The following is a 23,251-nucleotide window of genomic DNA, read 5'->3' as shown; positions in this document are numbered from 1 at the left end:
ATTCCAACCTGTAGTCAGCACCTCTGCACTCACTGCCCTAGACTCCGGCCTGTGCTTCCCTACAGCAGGAGTGGAAGATGCCCAAAGTAGACTTGGAACCTCCCCCTGAGGTCCTGTGCAGATATTGTGTCTCGATGGATTTTCCTGTGTCTCTGTAAATTCCCCCCCCCCAGGGGTGGCAACCACAGACACAATCTTTACAAAAATAATTACACAGATAAACAGGGCTGGGCGGTAGAGTCGGAGAAGTAATAATATGCAGTCCCCCAGTCTTTGCCCCACCCCAGGCAGAAAGATCCAGACATTCCTGGGCAGAGACTGGGGTCTGTTCTGTGGGCAGGAACACTGGTCACAAGGCTGGAGGCCCGAGGAGGACAGGTGGGGGACCGACCCAGAAACTCAGCCCATGACAGAGTACGAGGGTCTCAGAGGCCACATAAAGCCTAGCAGGCCCCTGGGGGCCTAGCCTAAGACACCTCCAAAGTGCTTCGAGCCTTCCATCTATCCTCCTGTTGCCTCCCCACCCCCAGCTGCCATCTTGGCATCCAAAGGACAATGTGTAAACACTGGGGACACAAGCACAAATGACTGCGATAGCAGTGGTGGCCAAGGTGACAGGGAGCAGGTGTGAGCACCTGTCCGCTGCCTCCCCAGTCTCTGGCAGGCCAGGTCAGGGGGCCGGGCCACCCCCCGCAGCTGTGCTCATATCCCGGATTCCTGGAGGCAGCTGGAGCCATTACTGCCCACAATGGGGATCTGGGCCTTGTCCGGGTGCATAGGCTGGACCTCGAAGCCGTCTTAAGGCGAGGGGGCTATGGTGGGGGCATAGCGCCCAGTCCGGTGGTCCAAGAGGGCAGGGCCCCAGTCTCTGCTTGGTTTTGTGGCATTTTTCAAATGCTGGAGGAGGGTTTCCCCATCGGTGCGGCATAGCTGGAACAGGGCATAGAGCGGGATGCAGATGACGGAGGACAGGGCCATGAGGAAGCCGATGGTCACGGCCCAGCCTGGGTACTGGTAGTGGTTGTAGGTGATTGGCCGGTACTGGATCACCGTGAATATGAGAATGAAGAAGATGATAGCTGGAGAGACAAAGCGCCAGCAGATCTGGAAGAAGAGGGGTGGTGGGAACCCCAGCATCATCTGGATGTCCTGGAAGTATTTCCGGTGCCCATAGATATACACGATGGACACACACATGATACAGGAGATGACCACCAAAGACACCAAGGAGAAACTGGCCGCGTAGTTGTCCATCAGCAGCAGCCAATAAATGCCTGCCTGGCTGGTGAAGGGGATGCCCAGCAGGAAGCCAGCCACAGCCACACCCAAGGTCACATAGGTCTTCTTCTGCAGGATCCACTCATTCCCCACCTCATCCATGATGGCTGTGACCAGTGTCTCAAGGAGGCAGAACTGTGTGCCCAGCCCCAGCAAGATGAGCATGAAGAAGAAGAGCAGGGACCACAGCGGGGAGATGGGCAGCAGGGTGAGGGCCTCAGGGTAAGCCATGAAGACCAGGCCTGGGCTGTGGTCTGCCACGCAGGACACGTCAACGCCCAGGTAATTGGCCATGAAGCCAAGGATGGAGAAGATGACAAAGCCAGCATAGACGCTGGTGGCACAGTTGGTGATGCTGATGATGACGCTGTCTTGGTAGCAGTTGTTGTGGAACTTGTTGTAAGACGCCATGGTGATGAGCCTGCCCCACATGCAGTCCAGTGAGTATAAGATCTGGGAGGCAGCGTCGCCCCACACCTTAGCCTCCAGGATCTTGTCCCACTGGAGGGTCACGTAGTTCTCTGGAAATTCTAACTGGGCTAGCCGGTGTGGTCCCAAGATGTACCCTGGGCAAAGGGTTGCTGGTTCCTGGATGCACACACTTACTGCCAGAGCACTGCCAGTTCCGAGAGTGCAGGCTGGGTGCACTGGACCAGGGGTGAGTGGGTGCAGATACCTAGTGCCTGCTGCTATGCTCCTCCAAGGTGCACTGGGCTGTGCTCTAGACTAGAACTGACTCTCAGGCTGCTGGGCAGGCGGGAACTCCCAGTAGTGGGCCAGGGGTTCGGGATAGATGCACACGGGTCCAGGGGCACAGGTGCTGTGTGGTGTCCAGCAATGATCTCTGCCTCCCTCAGGACATAGAAGCTGGTGGCCTGAGGAGATCTCACGGGCGCACAGAGCTTTCACAGCCTGGTAAGCAGGCGAAAGTAGGTGGTATCTGTTAAGGCTTGGGAGTACAGGCAGTTTGGGCATGCAGGCAGCCCGCACAGCCCACCGGCGGGGCAGGGGCCCGATTGTATCTGCCGCCAATCTGGTGCCCAGTCTTTGTTCTTCTTCGAGTTCAGGGTTTCCGCCGAGGTACCTGGATCTGTTTTGGTTCCTGGGATGTATTTATTTTGTTGATTAAGACACTGCTTTCTAAGTATTTGAACTTTATTTGTTTCAGCTACTGAGAAGTGCTGTGCCCCTCAGTCACCATTTTGAATCTTCCCGAGAATGGCCATTTTGATGATGTTTATTTTACCTATCTAAGAACATGGAATATCTTTCAATCATTTAATTTCCTTTTAGATTTTTTCAATGCTTGATAATTTTCTTTGTAGAGATCTTTTACCTCATTTTCTAGGTTTATTTTTAAGTAGTGTGTGTGTGTGTGTGTGTGTGTGTGTGTGTGTGTGTGTGTGTGTGTGTGAGATGTCCTTAATGGAAGTCTTTGCAAAATATTTTTAGGTGAATTTATGTTTGGCATACAGAAAAGTTTCTGAGTTTTTAAGATTAATTTTGTATCCAGAATCATTGCTGAATCTGTGGGTCTGTTCTATGTAGTTTTTACTTGAGATTTGGGGGTTTTAAAAATATGTCATCTGCAAAGAGTGATAGTTTTAGTTCTCTTTTCCTATTTGTGTTACTTTAAATTTTATTTTCTTGCCTTATTGCTCTGGCTAAAGTATCAAGTACTATATTAAAAAATTGATAATAGTCATATTTGACTTGTTCCTGTTTTTAGGGAAAATTCTCACCATTTTCTCTATGATCTTTTCTGTGGACCTAATTTATTTTGCCTTAATAAGGTTAAGATTTGTTCCTTATATTCTGATTCTCTGCAGTGCTTTTTTTTTATGTTTGGGTGGTACTGGGATTCCTGGAAACCCTTCTACCTCCGGGCTACACTCCCAGACCTATTTTATATTTTTTATTTGGAAACAGGGTCTCTTAAGGCAGTGAGGCTGTCTTCAAACCAGAGCAATCCTCCTGTCTCCACCTCCCAAGTGTGAGGATTACAATCGTGCACCACCACACCCAGCCACAATGCTTTTTAACATAAATCAATGTTTGATTTTGTTGAATGATTTTTCACCATTTATTGAAATAATCATGTGATTTTTGTTTTGGTTCTGTATATATGATAAATTGAATTAATTGATTTTTGTATGTTTAACTAGCTTTGCATCCCTGGGATAAACCCTACTTGGTCATGGTGTATAATGTTTGTGATGTGTTTTTGCTGTATTTTTGTTTTTGTTTTGCTTTGTTTTGTTTTTGTGGTACTAGGAATATAAGCCAGGGGCATTCAGGAGATCAAGAAAATGGTAACTTGTATTACTCATAAACAGTTATATAATTTATTTTTTTTTCCTAGCTAGCATAGTGTCAAACCTGTTCCCCTAGTACTCTGGCGACTTAGGACAACAAGTTTAAAACCTATGTTTCAGTAACTTAGTGAGACTTTGTTTCAGAATAAAATGTTATTTAAAAGGGCTAGAAGTGTAGCTCAGAATTGGAAAGCCCCTGGGATGAATTTCCAGCACTAGCCACATGTGCATGCACATGGATGTGCACACACACACACATACACACATACACAGATATTTTATTCCATTTGAATGTGTTTTATATTTCAAAAATAAAGTTTTTTAATTTTAGAAAAAGTCAAGCCGGGCATGGTAGCACACGCTTGTAATCCCAGCATTCGGGAGGCTGAGACCAGAGGATGGCAGTTCGTGCATAGCCTTAGCTACTTAGTGAGGCTCTCTGCAACTCGGTGAGACCTGGTTTCAAAATAAAAAAATAAAAAATAGGGCAGGGGATGTAGCTCGGAGGTTGAATGCCCCTGGGTTCCATCCCCAGACCTGCAAAATAAATAAATAAATAAATAAATAAATAAATAAATAAATAAATAAATTTTAGAAGAAGTCAAGATTAATTAAAGCTATGTATAAGAAAATCATTTTTGTTTTGTTTTGTTTTGTTTTGCTTTGCTTGTTTATGTGGTACCAGAAATAGAACCCAGGGACATTCTTCCTCTGTGCTACCCCCCAGCCCTATTTTTTTTTTTTTATTTTGAAACAGGGCCTCACTAAGTTGCAGAGGGCCTCACTAAATAGCTGAGCCTTTCCATGAACCACAATCCTACCATCTCAGCCTTAAAAGTACTAGGATTACAAATGTGCACAACAACATCTGGCTTCTTGATCTGGTTTTTAATGCATGTTGCTAGTCTTTTGTTTAGCAATTTTGAGTCTAAATTCATTAACAATAAGGCCTGTATTTTTTTTTCTTGAGCTGTCTTTATTTGATTTTAGTATTAATGTGATGTTGGCTTTATAGAATGTATTTGAGAGAGTCCTATCTCTTTCTATTTAAAAAAAATATTTTGAGGAGTATTGGGATTAGATCTTCCATAAAGGTCTTATAAAATTCACTTGCAAAACCATCTGTTCCTGGGTTTATATCATGATAGGCTCTTTTATGCTGTTTCAATCTCTTGGAGTTCTATTTGTTGGTTTAAAATTTCAATATCTTTACTTCAATTAGGAAGGTTGTATTTATCTAGAAAGTTGTCAATTTTTTTTCAGATTTTGTTGGAATATAATATTTCAAAGAAGCTTCTGATCATCATTTGTATTTCTACACTGTCAGTGATATCTCTTATTTCTTATTTTTGTAATTTATATTATCGTTTTCTTTTGCTTAGGTTGGCTAGTGCTTTATCTATGTTTATTTTTCTGAGAAACCAGCTTTTGGTTTTGCTGATTTTATGTATTTTTCTCTACTTCATTGTTTTCTTCTTTAATTTTGATAATTTCCTGACTTCTATTGGCTTTGGGGTTATAGTGTTTCTGTTTAACAAGGGCTTTGAGATGTGTCATTAGGTCATTATTTTGGTGATTTTCTCTTCTTATATTGGTATTCAATGATAATTTTTTTCTCTTAATACTGGCTTCAAATTTTCTCAAACATTTTAATATGTTGCATCTCTATTTTTGCTTGTTTTTAGGTATTTTTTTAATTCATACTTTTTTTCTTCTTTGAATCATTCCTTGTTCAGCAGTGTGGTGTTCAGTTTATGTGGTTTTTTTGGGTCTTCTTATAGTTGATTTCTAGTTTCATTCCACTGTGGTCTAAAAAGACACAGGGGATTATATTAAATATTTTTTTTAATTTTCTAGTGTTAACTTTTTGGCCCAGGAGGTGATCTATTTAGGGCAAAGTTCCATTAACAGCTGAGAAAAATGTAAACTCTGCTGTTTTGGGTGGAATGTTCCATATGTGTCTAATATGTTTATTTGGTTTATGATGTTCTTTATATCTGAGACATCTTTTCTGATCTTTTCATTAAAAGATTGATGTAGCTATGTGAGAGAAGTGTTGAAGTCTTCAAGTATTTTTATATTGGGAGCTATGTCTGACTTAATGTTACAAAGACTTTGTTTTATGAAAGTAGATTCAATTATGTTTAGGGCATAAATGCTGACTAAAATTATTTTCTTTTGATTGATTTTTCCTATATCACTAAAAACAATGCCCTGCTTTATGTATTCTGACAAGGTTGGGTTTGAAGTTTAAATTGTTTGATATCATAGTTGCTACCCCTTCTTGTCTGAATTCTTTTGACATTGATTGACTTGATCCAGCCCTTAACCATTAGTTTGTAATATTATTATATGTAATGTGTGTTTCTTGCAGGTTAAATATAGATGGATTTTGGTTTTTAATCCATTTTACCACATTATGTCTTTTATGGGAGGAGGTGAGGCCATTTATTTTCAGTGTGATTATTAAGAGATTATTTTTAATTCTTATCATTTTGAGTTTTAACTTCTGTTTGGGGTAGTATTTGTTCTTTGTTTAGTTTGTTTGCTTGATGGAAATACTTTTTTCTCTGGATTTGGCATTATTTACCTATTTTTTCTTTATGTTAACTTCTTTGAGTAATTTTTTTTAGTGATTTTTTAAAGGCTAATTTTTTCAGCTTCTATTTATTATAAAATATTTATATTTCCCCATCATATTTAAGAGATAATTTTTCTGGGTATTAAATTTTTGGCTTCAGGTTATTTACTTTCAGAGTTTGAAATTGTTACTCCAGGGGTACCTGGCTTTCATGACTTGATTTGGGAAGTCTGGAATGATTCTAACTGGTTTGCCTCTGTATGTTATTTGGTCTTTTGCCATTTTCTTCTTTTAAGATTCTCTTCTTGCCTCCTAGTTTGGTCATTTTGAGTATTATATGCTATGGTGAAACTTTTTTTAAATCTTGTCTAAAAGGGGTTCTATAAGTTTTCTGTACCTCGTTTCTAAGTTTCAAATTTTTTCTGACATTATTTCTTTGAAAAGATTGTTGATACTTTTTGTTTCACCTTCTATTTCCTCTTTTATGCCTATTATTCCTTGTCTAAGTCTATTAAGATTGGTCTCAATCTCTTAAATGTCCAATTCATGTTGTTGAAGTTTTTGGTAAATTATATACTATGCATTTAATTTTGGAGTTATCTTCTAAGAATAACATTCTCTTCTTCATGTTGTTTAATCTATTTTTTATAGTATTGTACTGATCCTTTCATGTGAATGATTGCATTTTTATTTACTTCAGGCTCTCTCTAAATTATTTTTATAAATTCTTTTTCATTTCTACTGTTAAATTTCTGATTTTTCCTTCTGCCTATATATGCAATTCTGTGTTTTTGAGTTCTGTTATTGTGGGGTTGTGGGAGCTAATGGATTCTTGTTATTTCATCTTTACATGGTTTCAAAGGTTTTTATCTTTGATGATTTTAAAGATTTCTCTTAGTCTGTAGGTGTCAGATGGTATATTCTAGGACAAATTGCGTTGTATTCGCTGGTGAAGTTGAGTGAGGAGTAAAGTGATAAAATGCAAGAATAGGGTAAAATCACAGATATTTTGTAAGGTAGTATATAGTAGAGATTAGAGATAGTAAAAATGTAGTAGGATTCTACTAAGCAATCTATAATACTTAGTATAGTGATATAAAGTGGATTTAATACAAGACAAAGAAGAAAAATGAAGAAAAACATAGAATAGGGAATAGATGTGTACAAGGAATGAGGCTTATAAAAGGTGTTGGGGAGAGAGAAAACAAACAAGCATACACAAACACACCAAACACAAACACACAAACAAAACAAAAAATAACAAAGTACTGCATCCCCACAAATATATGAATACTGAGCAGACTTGATCTCTGCAGTCTCTCTCTGTGAAGGTGCCAGGTGCCACCCACATATTTTCTCCCACCACCTGTTTTTCTGAACTCTCAGAATGGAGCTGTCTCTGAGGCTCAGTATAAGCAGGCAGCCAGTATCAATGGGGTTGAATCTAGTGTTATGCACTGTTTTGCCTCCATGATGCTGATGCCTGCCAGAGTAGGCACCAGGTGCTGCTGAAACCAGACCCAGTGTATACACAGAAGATTTTGTTCTTCACAGCTAGGGCTGGGTTGATCTGACTTCTCTTCACTACAACCGGGTGATCTGTGGTTATCTCTAGAGGTCCTATTAGACCTCTGAGCCCTGGAGACTGTAGGCTTTTTTGCCAGATTGGCCCTAGGGCTGTCCACTAATTTTCACCTCTGCTATGTCCGACAGGAGACTCCACACCACCCTGTGAGTCTATTACTTGCTGCATGAGTACCTGTGGCTGGGATAAATAGTCTTTCACAGGAACAGCAGGTTCACTTACAGTATTGTTGAACACCACTCTGGGCCTCTGAAGAATGTGGTGATCTTCCCCATGAGTGCTGCAATTCATTACTTAGGACTGCACAGGAGGAGTTGATGGTTTTCAATTCTTGTGAGCTGTAGCTACTTAGTTTGTTTCAAGTCACTGGCTTTTTTTCTGGAAGTTTCTGGCAGTCCCTGCTTAGTGGGGCACTTTTATGCTCTCTGCTCTGCCTTTTAGTTACTTTTTTCTTCCTCTTTTCACTTGTTACTGCTTTTTTGAAATGTATGTTGTTGTTTTTTTTTTTTTTTTTTGCTTTGTTTTAATGGTGATAGAAATCAAATGTCAGCAGGACTGATATATGCTGATTCACTCACTCACCATTTTCCCAGAAGTCTATAATCTTAGGTTAAAATAATTAAGCATAAAAATAAAACATTAATTTTAATAATTATTTAGAAAAATACAAAAATACAAAAATAATGTCAACTTTTGATTTTCTGAGAAAACTGGTAAAATAGGCAAAACAATATTTAATATATTGATGGAATCAAAACATGAAAGAAGATATCCTATTATCCCAATACATGAGAGGCTGATATAGGAGAATAACAGGTTCTAAGTCATACTCAGCAGCTTTACCAAACTGTTCTCAACTTAGCAGACCCTGTTTCAAAATAAAAATAAAATAAAATAAAAAGATGAAGGCATAGTTTAGAGTCAGAATATTCCTGGCTTTAATCCCTAGTACAAAAATGAAAGTAAAAAAAAAAAAAGTAAAGGATTGAAGAATAGGAGGAAAAATAAATAAAAGTAAGAAACAAGGAAATAGCCAAGCTTTGTAATGCATGCCTTTTCTTCTCACTATCAGGGAGCGGAAGTGAAAGAATCTTAAATTTTTGGCAAGTCTGAGAAATATAGCAAGATTCTTTCTCAAACTAACAACAAAAAATTCTCCAAAACAAAACAAAATAAAGAACCAAGAATGAGAAATGCCTGGGAAAAATAATAAAATGACAGAAAAATATGTTACTAAAATGACCTTGGAAAGAGTTGAAAATTTAAATATAATAATGATCATTGAAGAATATTCTTATATTTATTTAAAAACATATTATTTAGCTTATTCCATGAGTAATTTCCAATACTACATCAATTTCTTTATATCTATATCTATCTATTTATCTATATCTATATATGGTTCAGACAGGGTTCCACTTTGCTGGTTTTATATTTGTGACTTCAAAAGATTCTCTCATCCAGCCTGAGCCTGAGCCTGAGCCTGTGTGGTTCCACGTGGGCAGCCCTAGGCTGGGCCATGAGAGAGGGCATGGCCCGCCCAGCTTACAATCGAAAACAGACTCGGGGACTACGGCGGAAGAAATCCAGTAACTCTGACCTGGAAGATTCACCACAACACACACAAAAGAAGCAAAAAAACAGCTGCAGACTCTGCAGCTGCCAGCGCCATATTGAGCCACTGGCCCTAAAAGGATTTTTGGGCGATGCAGTCCTGGCAGACTATAGAGCTCTAACATCTTAAACTTCGAGTTCACCTCAGCATCTGAGCAGCACCGTTTGCGCACCAGAAGAAGCACCCGCAAAGGTGCTGGAAGACCTTCAGGGACACAGTCCCAGACCTGCCTTGCCCCGGAGAATCAGTGAGATATGGAAGATCTGCCAGCCCTTCACGGCCCAAGTCTAGGCTGCCAAGTAACTGCATGAGCTCAGATGAGCCACAGGAGCCAGCTGTCACACAGCGAATGCCACCAGACAAAGCAATAACTGAAGGCACCAGTGTATACCCAGGGGGACACCTTCAACTCCATTGACACAGCAAGGGTGTTTAAGGTATGATACCTACACAGGGCCACAAGAGTAGCTCCAAGCAAATAAGAGACATTGACATATATATTGTATGTTGTTAAAGTAGTAGGACTGTTTCCTTTTTCTTTATTTTTCTGATTGGTTTTGTTTTATTTTGTTTCTGTTTTTGTTTTTTGGGGTTTTCTTTGGTTTTTGTTATTTGGGGGAATTATTTTTTTCTTCTTGTTTTTACTTTTATTTGATTTCTTGTTTGTTTGGATTCTTCATATCACATGGTTGTTAGTTCGTTTTATTTTATTTTATGCTTATCCTGTTTATTCTCTTAACACTTTTTCTTCTCTCTTGGTGGTCCATTTTTGTTTTGTCGATGTTGTTGTTTATATTTGATGTATAATAGTGTTTCTACCTAATTTTGTTACTTTATTTATTTGTGTTTGCACCTTATACCAATTCCCTCTACAAAAGTCTACAATTTAGACTATCTACTATCATCCCTCAAAACTTTCTCTTTGTCCCCTGTTTCTCGTTGTTTAACACACAAAGTTTCTCACATCTCCATACTTAAATATTCTAATGAATACGAGTACTACTATCTAATCTACCATTCTCAACCTGATTCAACGTTATTATACATAAATTCTTCCACAACCTAATTATATCCTCCACCCATCCTGCACTCCTGCACCCATCACACTAGCTACTCCACCATCACCCAAACTTCACCAATTTAAAAAGTACTGCTTACATGCTGAATCTTCTATATTCCTAGTACTAAGACTGGACTAAACACAATACACACAAATGAAGGGAAGACATCAGAAAAACAGGCCCGAGAACTTTGAACATATGAGAACCAGGAATAGTAGAGAAATGACAGAAGCCATGAATACTGACCTACAAGAAACACAAGAAGTGGAGTTCCGAATCTTAATCTACAATATGATGAAAGGATTTAAAACAAGTCTAGAGGAGATGAAAGATGAATTAAAAACACTAAGAAAGAATCAGAAAGAGGTCTGGAATGAAATGAAAAAGACAATAAATGAAATTAAGACAGGAACAGAAAGAAATTCTGGAAGATTAGATGAAAAGGAAAGTAGATTATAACTGTTAGAAGACAGATCATCCAAAACTGAAAACAGTCAACATTATACAGAAATCATTACAGCAAAAAACCTAAACATTGAAAAAATTTGACAACATGAAGCATCCTAACTTATAGCTAAAAGGCATTGAAGAAGGAATAGAAGTACAGACCAAGGGTATCCATACTCTCTTCAGAGAAATAATTTCAGAGAATTTTCCAAACATGGAAAGAGACTTGGATTTTCATGTCCAGGAGACATACAGAACACCATTAAGCCGAGATTAAAGATTGACCTTCCACACCACATAATAGTCAAAATGGCCGACATAGAGGCCAAGGAAGGGATCTTAAAAGCTGTGAGAACAAAATGACGGGTGACATATAGAGGCAAAACAATAAGAATCACCCCAGCCTATACAACCCAGGTCATGAATGCTAGGAGAGACTGGTAGGACTTGATTTGGACCCAGGAAGAAATTAACTTCCAACCAAAATTACTATATCCAGCAAAACTACTATTCAAAATTGATGAAGAAACAAAAGCATTTCAAGATAAACACATACAAAAAATTCATGAATTCAAAGCCAACACTAGAGAAAATTCTAAAAGAAATAATCCATAAAGAAGAAAAAAAAGAAGCAGACTTCATAACCCGAGAAAAGAGGAAATTGATAAGTGGGCCATTTAATAAGCAAGACCAAACAACCAAACAGAAGACAGAACACAAAATGACAGAAAACAAAAATCATATTTCAATATCTCTTAATGTCAAAGGACTTAACTCACCAACCAAAAGACAAAGACTGTCAATGTGAATTAAAAAACATAATCCAAATATATTCTGTCTGCAAAAAACTCACCATACACCCAAAGACATTGACAGACTGAAAGTGAAAGGATGGAAAAAGATATACTGAAAGGTTCCATTTTAGAGAAAAATTATAAGCCCCTAGCAATCAGCTAATAGTTAAGAAATATATATTTTTTTACTGCAGCTAAAACGTATAGGCTCGAGAATGAGAAATATGCATTAAGCACACCCTGTTTCAGGAACCCACCTAGCATCTTATCTATACTGACTGGGTCAGTGTGCCCTGTGCCGGAAACCTGCTGACTACACCTAGTATCTTACCTAACATTTGACTACAGAATGTACTTTTCAAATGATTCTGTAATTTTCTGTAAACGCATGCAATCTGGCCCAATCCCCCCCTAACTAGTTGTCTTTTCCCTATAAATACCCTCAGTTCCAGTCGCTTGGGGCCGAACTCCTCTGCTCTTGAGTGAGATACATGTAGGCCCCAGTGCACTGGCTCCTTAATAAACCTTTTACTTTTGCATCAAGGAAAAGTCTCTCGTGTGTACTTGGATGTCGCTTATCCCAAGGCTTGATTGAGGGTCTCCTTTTTGGTTTCAGTTTCTGGTATTTGCAGTCGTCTGCGCCAGCAGTGCCCGCTGAACTCCTTGTCCGATCGATTGTTGGTTCGAGTCCCATACGGAAGGAGGGTTATGACAGACGTGTCCGTGATAACCAACTGCCACCCTGGAAGACATGCTGGGAAGTCTGGGGGACCTCTGTGGATACTTGAAAACGTCCCATCTGGGTGCCGTGCGATTGTGAGTTTGAGTCCCACACACTAGGTTTTGGAAGAGCTGCTTGCCAGAGGTGGCCAATTGTGTCTGGTCTTAGGAGTCTCTCGGTGAGAGGAGGGGCTCCATTTTGTGTGCTAATTGTGTTTCTTTGACTGGTTTTGGGAGTCTCTCGGTGGGAGGTAAGGTTTCATTTAGAGTTTGTTTGAGGGCCAGTTGTGTCTCTTTGTCTGGTTCATTTGAGTGTCATTTTTTGTGTTTCTTATTAGGATGTGTGTACTAGCTGAGTTGTAAATAATTCTTTTTAATAGGGGTGATTAATTTGTTAGATATCTGTTGTGTAAACAGCTTAAATTTAGTAGATTAGATTATAGTCTATTTTTATTAACGTAGGGAAACAGCCGATCTTGGGTGGGGTTGAGCAACGACATCTATTAAAATTAAATATACAGTCCACCCGGGGAGTGCAAATAAGGGGTGGTCACCCAGCACTCTGGACTAGCCTACCTCTGATAGAGAGGACAGGTTTGACTGAGACAATGTGGAGGCATACGGCATCAGGATAACAACCTGATGAAGTCCCCTCCTTAATACAGCACACACCCTGACCCAAAACACTAGAAACTCCACCCCGGACTCCAGTTAAGGTATAAAGACTTCTTGCCAGCTGCTTGGGTGGGTTTCTGTCCACCTGTGACCCTTAATGATCAGGGGAAGTGGCCAGCAAGAAAAGGGGAACCTCACTACCAACTGCTCGGGTGGCCCTCCTACCACTTGTAACCCATAAGCATTTGGGGAGCATCCAACCATAAGAAGCCTGGGTGGGGGGCTTGTACCACCACCCCTTCGTTCCAGACCGACTGGAGTTCACTACTACCTCCCTAAATTCATAACTCCCCCATCCAACTCGGCTGAAAATAGTAAAGGGTTTCAGTTACAAAGCTTTAGTGTTAAAAATTTGGGGTGCATGTGGATGTGTTTGGTTTGTTTTCTTTTTTGTGTGTGTTTAATTTTGGCAATGGGGCAAGGAACCCTGGCTGTCCATGGGGAAAGGTAAAAATGCTGTTCTGTGTTTTATTTGTTTGAGATGGCATTTTTTTGGGTATGGTAAAAATATTATGATATTGTTTTGTTTTCTATGGTGCTTTTAGTGTTTTCCTTAAAGTGATAGTGTTGGAGTAGTTGCCCCATGATAACAGAAGGTAGTGTTTGTTATTAGTTGTATGATGGTTGTGATAGGCTGTTAAAGAAAACAAAATGAGGTGTGGGTCGGAGAAGGCTTCTGGCCTCTGTTCTGCATAAGATTGCATAGAAAAAGATTTTTCAGTACTGTGCATTTATTTTGTGTGTTTAATTTGCTTTTTAATTAGACCTTGGATGGAGAGCTGGAGGGGGGCTGAGCAAACTGCCCTGGGGGCGGCTGCTGGAAGATTTCTTCCAGCCCCAGAGTGAAGTTCTGTCAGCATCCAACTCCTCACTCTTTCAAAGAGAAAGGAGGGAGGAAACTACATCTAGCAGGCCTGTGCTGTAAAATTAGAAAGGTAATTAAGCTGTCTTGTCTCTCTTATCAGGCTGAAGCTCTTTGAAATGAAATCCCCCCTTCCCCCAAGAGGAAATGTTTAAAATCACAGTGGCTAAACAGCACAGATTTATATCTGATATAAAATCTAAAACCGAATATTAAAGATCCTAGCTATATGTAAATATAAAAAGGACTGGTCTGTGTGAGTGGGAGTATAAAATGAGTGAAAATAGAAAATGTATGCTAATGGAATTGCAATTCCCTTGTTTTTATTATATTTTATATTAAAATACTTGTACTAATAATAGGGATATTTGAATGCTTTATTGTTAGTGGCTTATTATTTTTTAATGTATTTTAAATGATTTTAGAAAAAAAAGGTTTTTTGAGATATAAAAGAGAGCTTTAAAATTATATGTTGTTTATTTTCTTTTTTAGGTTGTTTGCTTGCATGATTTTATATATGTATAAGGTTTATAGACTCAATACAAAATGGAACTTTTGTAACAATATGGGTTTTTATTCTTAGTTAATTCCCCCTTCCCATCCTGATTGGCAGATAGTTTTTTCTTTTCCCAAATTATTATGGCAGGAAAACATGCCAATCATTTTTGCTTCTTGTTTTAGATTAATTATAAAAATGTTGTATTTGGTTAACAAGATCAGTGAGGTTTAAAATACTTTATCTTCAGCTGTTCTTAAACTTCAGAGACCATCCAGATTTTTTTAATAATTGCAGAGTTAGGATAATTTCCTAGGCACTTGAGCCTGGCCACTGAATATCCCAGGAGCAGCTTCAGCAGCCTGGGATCCTCAGGGTCTTAGTGCCGCCAGATTAGCCTTCAATTGGTTCTGCCTACTGGCTCCCTGGGGAGGGGAGTTTAGAATTTGATCTTCCACATGCAGAGCTTATACAATTTTTATTTCAACCAGTCTCATTGCAGAATTAAGGTTTTAAGGTGCTAGTGATATTCATCTAATGTTTTATAATTCAATTATTAAATTAAGAAAATGTAAAATGCAATGTTTTAAAGTCTGCAATGAAGAATGCTTAAAAGCTCTCCATCAGGCATCAGAAAAATAATTATTTAAAACTGGCTTCAAGGTTATTTATTAGAGAGCAGTTATGGGAATCAATTCGCTTTGCTTTCCTTGTCATGTTGCTTTGTGGCCCTGTCTGCTAAGTATTTTGTAGGTGTTATCTCCTACATCAGATGGTGTTACAGACAGAACCTTACAGACATCTATCAAAGCCCTTTGGACTGCCATAGAGACATACTCACCCATCTGACTCCCTCACCACCCACCTGCATGCCGGTACCTTAAAGCCGGGCCCCCAACTTCATCCCTCTTCAGCTCGAAGCAGTTTATGACTGAGTCTGCATCCTTATTCCTTTGCTAAGGGGTACAGGTATCAGGAAGTTACTCAACAGAGAGTAAAATGTATTAGTATTGGAAAGATGCATCAAAATGTATTAATGTGGCAGTATTGAAAATGTAGTCAGAGCCTAGGTGCTGTGGATACCAATACAAATAACAGAGGGTATATGCCCACTTTGGAATTTGGAGCATGTACTGTCCACATGTGTCCTTAAAGAGTTTTGGGCCATTTTCTATCTGTCTGCTAAAAAATTGTTTATGTTTAACTTAAATAAAAATTTTAAGATACAGAGATATATAGTCCTACAAGGTATAAATGCTTTGGACTTAAATTCCTTTGTATAATTTGTAATTAATACCGGATTAATACAGCTTGCTTTTTATAACAATTTATATGATAGTTTTTCTAAGTACAGGTGTTTGTGTTTTAACACTTGGTGTTAACTAGACTAAGGGCCAGCTTTGACTGACAAAGGTCAATGTTTAAAACAATATTATAACTCTAGCCTGATGGCTCAGAGAAAAAGAAAATTATTTTATTATTTTGCCTACATGTGAAGGCTTATTCTTGCTACTGGCTCAATCCCCAGCAGCTTTTTGTTCTTAAAGGAAAACTTTGTTGAATATTTGCTAAATAAGTAAAACAAACAATAGTAAAAAGGTACCTTGATTCATGCGGTTTGAATTTTTAAATGTTTAAGGTTGTTACTGAAAGATTAACATACTTTGTTTTCTTCAGGCTGAGACAACTACCATCATATTGTCTTCCTGGTAATAGATATTTAAATCATAATGTCATTCTAAAGATGTGCTTTGTTAAGATAATGATTTAATCCACTGGCTGGTTATATAAAAAATAAGTTAGTGAAGAAGAATAAATAAAAAAATTGTATCTATACCAGTGACCATAATGTACTTATATCTAAAAATTAAATGTGTTATATATCTAGAGTTATCTAAATGTGCTAAGAAAATTTCAGAAATCAAAAGTTAAAGGTTAAAGGTATATGAGTTTTATATTTATATGTAAACTGACCAATAAGATTTTGTCTTTTAATCCAAAGATTTAGCCTTAAAACCTGGTTTACATCTGTTTGTCCTAATAAATGTCTTATTGTAAAATATAGCTGATATTTGATCAGGTAACACATTTATTTTCATAGTTAATGTTGTCATCTAAAAGATAGAGCTATCTAATTTTCATCAATACTGTTAGCTCACATAGACTTATAGTTTCTAGTGTAGTCCAGTATAAAATTGGGTCAATGTGCAGAAAACCCTGATAAATATATGAATGAAATTTAAAATTTGGCTATTATGTTTGATCTAACAAAAATAAGATGCATATTCTACTGTGGCTCCAGGATGAAGGCTCCCATTAATCAGCTTTTAAGTTCGACCTTTGGGGTGTCTCAACAACAGAAATAGGGTAAACAAAGTTAAGCATCAGAATGGACAGATGCAGACACAGAGACAAGCCTGTCTAATAGCCCTGCATTGGGTAATAAGTCTTTGCCCCCTCAAAGATACCAAAGGCTTCTTGTACAGAGAGGGAAGGAGCTAAAGGCCTTATACCTGCCAGTATGGCAAGGGTGCCTGAATGTCGGGTTAAAGACTGGCCAAAGAATTTGTCGGCATCTGGAGGGCCACCTCTAGAAAGCATTTTGCCCTCACTTCTGAAGGGAAGTCAGGTCAGCTGTTCTCTTTGTGGCTACCCTTAAAGACTGAGGACTAAGGATGCCCAAGGCTCAGCAAGGCCCCTCTGATCAGCCCTCTGACCAGCTGGAGGAAACCTGGGTAGCTCTTGAGGTAACAGGCAAAATATTAAATTTCTTTAGATACCATGCTTAGTTCTCTGCTCGCTCTGTCTCTCCTAGAGTTCTCTTCAGTAGAGACGTATTTTGTATCTGGGGTTAACAACACTCCAAGGCCAAAGAAATATAATGTCTTGAGTCTATAAAAGATAATTTAGTTTACTTGTATAGGCACTTGTATATGTTAGCTGGCTTGATCCTGATGAGCAGCCTCTAACCCTAATATAAAATGAGTTGCTTAGAAGAGCAGCTTCATGAGTAAGGAGATTCGGAAATCAGGCTATAGTGAGTCCCCCCACTTTGATAGGAACAAGGAAAATCTTTGATCCTGATGCTTCTCTTTCTCAACCCTTGAAAGCCCTTGAAGCTGTTAGAAGTGAGGCGTGGCAGCAGATCAAAAATGCCTACGAGCCAGGAATGACAGTGATTCCCCATCCTTATCAAGTGGGAGATCGAGTCCTGGTTCACTGCCATCAAATTGGCAATTTTGAACCACGCTCGAAGGGACCCTGCCTTGTACTCCTGACTACGCCTATGGCTGTAAAAGTGGAGGTCAATCACTGGCCTTCTAGGTGGACATTAATTCCGAAACCTAACTGTGAGAGGAGTTAACGGCATCAGATCTTGGGTGCATTATTCTCATGTGCAAAGGGCTCAGGTCAGCAAGAAGGGGGAGACAGAAAAGTAGGACATAAAACAACACCCCACCAACCCGCCAAAGCTGTGCTTCACCCAAAGGTCCCAAGATGACAGCACACCAATATCTTCTTCTCATCTGCGGAACCCTGATACAGATGACCAGCACTGCAGCTGACCCCAACCCGCATCGACCAGTAAAACTTACATGGGTACTGAGAAGCGGAGTGACATTTGAGGAATGGAATATGATTTCCTCCATCGCTCCCCCTGGAACTTGGTTTCCTGATTTATATTTTAACCTGGAAAAAGTACTTGAGGGTTTTGATGATGTAGCTCATTCCCACAAGCCGCAAGCTCGACAGACAATGAGAAAAAATGGATTCTTTGTTTGCCCAGGATATAAAACTGGGGCCTGGAGGCAAAAATGTGGAGGAGCAGAAAGTTTATACTGTGCATCATGGGACTGTGTTTTTACCAATGATGGAGAATCTAGATGGCAAGTGAACCCAGAATTGATAATCATGAGTTTCATTCACCCATACCAAAGAACTAGAGTCTGGGATGACAGTAATTTGGTTAAAATTACCTTCACTGAAAAGGCCCAATCTGAAATTCGGTGAAGGTGTGGGCTGTTCTGGGGTTTGACGCTTTTTCAAACACCATGGCATGGTACCGTTTTTCAGATACTCCTTAAGATGAAGCCAGTTTTAAACCCTACTCAGTTGGCCCAAACTCAGCCCTAAGGCCAGCTCACCCCCCCAATTCCCTTCCCCTTCACACCTGCCCTCTTTGCCTAAAACTAACCCTTCTCCTACTACCCCTTCTCCAATTATCCCTCCTCCAACTACCCCACCTCCGATTACCCCTGCTCCACCTTTAGAGATTACCTCTGGGCCAATATTTGCTAATACCACCATAGAACTTTCCTCTTCACAAAAAGAGAAAAATGGCCGCTGACTCCTCAGTAGCCCCCAATCACAGAAGATAGATTTTTTAGCTTAATCCAGGGGGCATTTCAATGTTTAAATGCTACTATTCCCGATACCACCGCTTTATGTTGGCTCTGTTTGGCTGCCAGTCCTCCTTATTATGAAGGGACTGCCATAAATGGAACTTTTTTAGTTACTAACAAACTGGAACTTTGCCCCTGGGGTCTTACAGTAAATTTATTCTTACTGTAATATCTGGAATTGGAACGTGCATAGGAAAAGTGCCTCCAACCCATCAACATCTTTGTAGCTCACTTGATATTTCTATAACAGTTCCCAAATCCTGAAAACATCAATATCTACTACCCAATAATAATGGTTGGTGGGCCTGCAGTACGGGCCTCACTCCCTGTGTCTCTACCGCAGTTCTTAATCAATCCAGAGATTTCTGTATTATGATCAGGATGGTTCCTCGTGTTTATTACCATCCTGATGAGACTGTTATAGAAGCTTATGATTTTAAACCAACTAGATTTAAAAGAGAGCCTGTATCCCTCACCTTGGCAATAATGTTGGGATTAGGAGTAGCGGCAGGGCTTGGAACAACAACTGCAGCACTGATTACCAGGCACCAGGGTTTAAACAATCTGCAAATCGCTATGGAGGCAGACTTAAAGGCCTTAGAAAATTCACTCAGCCAGTTAGAATAATCCCTTACATCTTTATCAGAGGTAGTATTACAGAACAGAAGAGGATTGGATTTGCTGTTTTTAAAAGAGGGAGGGCTTTGTGCTGCCCTAAAATAGGAATGTTGTTTCTATGTAGACCACTCTGTAGCTATAAAAGACTCTATGGCTAAGCTTAGAAAACGGCTAGAAGAACGTAAACACACCAGAGAGGCTTCATTGGGATGGTTTGAAGGATGGTTCAATAGATCTCCCTGGATGACCTCATTAATATATGCCCTTATGGGGCCACTTTTATTATTACTGCTTTTGCTTACCATAGGACCTTGTATAATAAATAGATTAATTTCCTTTGTTAAGGAACGAGTTAATGCTGTTCAGATTTTAATGTTACACCAACAATACCAGAAAGTTGGACCCAAAAACCTTAAATATGCAAAATCAGAAACTTAGTTCTATGATTAGAACTATTTTCTAAAAGGAGTGGGGAATGAAAGGTTCCATTTTAGAGAAAAAATATAAGCCCCTAGCAATCAGCTAATAGTTAACAAATATATTTTTTTTTTACTGCAGCTAAAGAAGTATAGGCTCGAGAATGAGAAATATGCATTAAGCACACCCTGTTCCAGGAACCCACCTAGCATCTTATCTATACTGACCGGGTCAGCGTGCCCTGTGCTGGGAACCTGCTGACTACACCTATTTTTTTACCTAACATTTGACTACAGAATGTACTTTTCAAATGATTCTGTAATTTTCTGTAAACGCATGCAATCTGGCCCAATCCCCCCCTAACTAGTTGTCTTTTCCCTATAAATACCCTCAGTTCCAGTCGCTCGGGGCCGAACTCCTCTGCTCTTGAGTGAGATACAGGTAGGCCCCAGTGCACTGGCTCCTTAATAAACCTTTTGCTTTTGCATCAAGGAAAAGTCTCTCGTGTGTACTTGAATGTCACTTATCCCAAGGCTTGATTGAGGGTCTCCCCTCTGCGGGGGTCTTTTAATACCACTTATAGGAGACCAAAAAAGAGCAGGTGTAGCAACCCTGGTATCCAACAAAACAGACTTTAAACTAAAACACATCAGAAGAAACAAAACAGGGCACATACTTTTATTAAAAAAAAACAATACACCAAATAAATATGATAGTAAATGTTTATCCCCCAAATGTGGGTGCAACCAGATTTGTAAAACAAATCCTTCTGAACATCAGATCTCAAATAGACCCAAGTACAATAATTCTGGGAGACTTTAATACACCTCTCACACAATTGGATCAGTCTTCAAGGCAAAATATGAGTAAAGACACTTTAGAACTAAATAAAACTATAAACCAAATTGACCTAATAAACATTTACAGAATATTTTAGCCAGGAACTACAGAATACAGATTCTTCTCAGCAGCCTATGGAACCTTCTTCAAAACACATCACATCCTGGGACACAAAGAAAGCACCAGCAAATTAAAAACATATAATATAATTCCTTGCATCTTTCAGATCAGAATGGAATGGAAGTAGAAATCAACAACAGGAAACTCAAAAGAAACTATTCAAACACATGGAGATTGAATGATACACTATTTAATGATGAATGGTTAAGAGTGGAAATTAGAGGAAAATTAAAAAAAAATTATGGAAACAAATGAAAACAGAGACACAACTTACCAAGATCTATGGGACACTATGAAGGCAGTATTAAGAGGAAAGTTTATGGCATTGAGTGCCCACATAAGAAGGACAGAGAACCACCAAGTAAAGAACCTAATGACACAACTCAAGGACGTAGAAAGACAGCAACAGTCTATTCCCAAAGCCAGCAGAAGGCAAGAAATCATTAAAATCAGAGCAGAAATAAATGAATAGAGAACAAAAAACAGTTCAAAGAATCAATAAACAAAACTGGCTCTTTGAAAAGATTAATAGAATTGGTAAACCCTGGGCAAACAACCAAAAGAAAAAGAGAATCAACTGAAATTATTAAAATTAGAAATGAAAAAGGAGACATAACCACAGATAGTGGAGAAACTGAAAGGATTATCAGAAACCACTTTAAAAATTTATACTCCAATAGACTAGAAAACATGGAAGAAATTGATAGATTTCTAAGCACAGTTAACCTACCTAAACAGAACCAAGAGGACATACAAGCGAAACCAACCAATAGCAAACAGAGAAATAGAAATGGCTATAAAAATTCTTCCAACAAAGAAAATCCCAGGCGCAGATGGGTTTCCAGCTGAATTCTACAAAACCTTCAATGAAAAATTAATACCAATACTGAATAACTTGTTCCAAAAAATTTAAAGATATGGAACTCTACCAAATTCCTTCTATGAGGCCAGTATCACATTAAACCCCAAACCAAATAAACACACCTCAAGAAAGGAGAACTACAGACCAATATACTTAATGAACATATATGCAAAAATTATATACAACATACTAGCCATACACATTCAAAACCATATCAAGAGAATTATACACCATGACCAAGTTGGTTTCATCCCAGAAAAGCAAGACTGGTTCAACATGTGCAAATCAATACATGTTATTCACCACATAAATAGAACTAAGAATAAAAACCACATGATCATATCAATAGATGCTGAAAAAGCATTCGACAAAACCCAACACCCATTTATGTTAAAAACATATCAGAAAATTGGAATAGAAGGAACATATTTCAACATTATTAAGGCTATATACAATAATCTCAAAGCCAACACCATATTGAATATAGAAAAAACTGCAAGAATTCCCTTTAAAAATCAGGCACAAGGCAAGGATGCCCATTATCACCACTCCTTTTCAATATAGACCTTGAAACTCTTGCCACAGCAGTAAGACGAGAGAAGGAAATCAAAGCAATTCAAATAGGAAGAGCGAAGCTAAAACTATCCTTATTTGCAAATGATATAATTCTTTATCTAGAAGATCCAATTAACTCAACCAAAATACTTCTGGAGCTGATTACCCAATTCAGCAAAGTTGTAGGATACAAAATCAACCTAAAGAAATCAGTTGCTTTTCTTTATGCCTAAAATGAATCCACAACGATAGAAAAAAAGAAAGTGATTCCATTTACTATAACCTCTAAGCCAATTAAATACCTCGGAATAAACCTAACCAAAGATGCAAAATACCTCTACAGAGAAAACTAAAAAAAAACATTAAAGAAAGAAATTGAAGAAGACCTTGGAAGATGGAAAGATCTCCCTTGCTCATGGATAGGCAGAATAAATATCATTAAAATGGCCATTTTGCCAAAAGTGATCTATAGATTCAATGCAATCCCCATTAAATTACCAACATTTCTCATAGACCTGGAAAAATCAGTTATGAATTTTTTATGGAGAAAGAAAAGACCCAGAATACCCAAAGCAATTCTCAGCAACAAGAACCAGGCAGGAGACATTAGAATCCTGGACTTCAAATTATACTATAGAGCAATAGTAGTAAAGACAGCATGGTATTGGCACAGTAGTAAAGACAGCATGGTATTGGCACAACAATAGGCAGACTGACCAGTGGATACAGAATAGAAGATATAGAATCAAACCGACACATTTATAGTCAACTGATCTTTGACAAAGGGCCAAACTCATACACTGGAGAAAAGACAGCTTTTCAACAAATGGTGCTGGAATAACTGGCTGTCCTTTTGTAGAAAGTTGGATCTGAATCCTTACTTCTCACCATGCACAGGAATCAACTCAAGATGGAGCAAAGACTTAGATATTAGACCAGAGACTGTGAAGTTATTAGAGAAAGGCATAGGATCTACACTCCAACATATAGGTACAGGGAGTAACTTT

At 38.8% G+C, this 23,251-nt stretch overlaps 1 protein-coding gene across 1 annotated transcript; it reads right to left on the bottom strand.

Moving 5' to 3' along the window:
• Window positions 1-702: 702 nt before the first annotated feature.
• Window positions 703-2,253, bottom strand: LOC308278930 (sodium- and chloride-dependent glycine transporter 1-like; the record flags this gene model as incomplete). Its single annotated transcript, XM_080718927.1, is given in 3 exon segments — window positions 703-798; window positions 802-1,844; window positions 2,016-2,253. Coding segments are annotated over 3 exon segments (1,377 nt in total).
• Between the last annotated feature and the right edge of the window lie 20,998 nt (window positions 2,254-23,251).

The sequence above is a fragment of the Muscardinus avellanarius genome (genome assembly GCF_963383645.1).
Source record: "Muscardinus avellanarius genome assembly, chromosome: X".
NCBI classification, from domain to species: Eukaryota; Metazoa; Chordata; class Mammalia; order Rodentia; family Gliridae; genus Muscardinus; species Muscardinus avellanarius.
The sequence above is the reverse complement of the archived record's forward strand: the minus strand, read 5'-3'. Positions and strand labels throughout refer to the sequence as shown.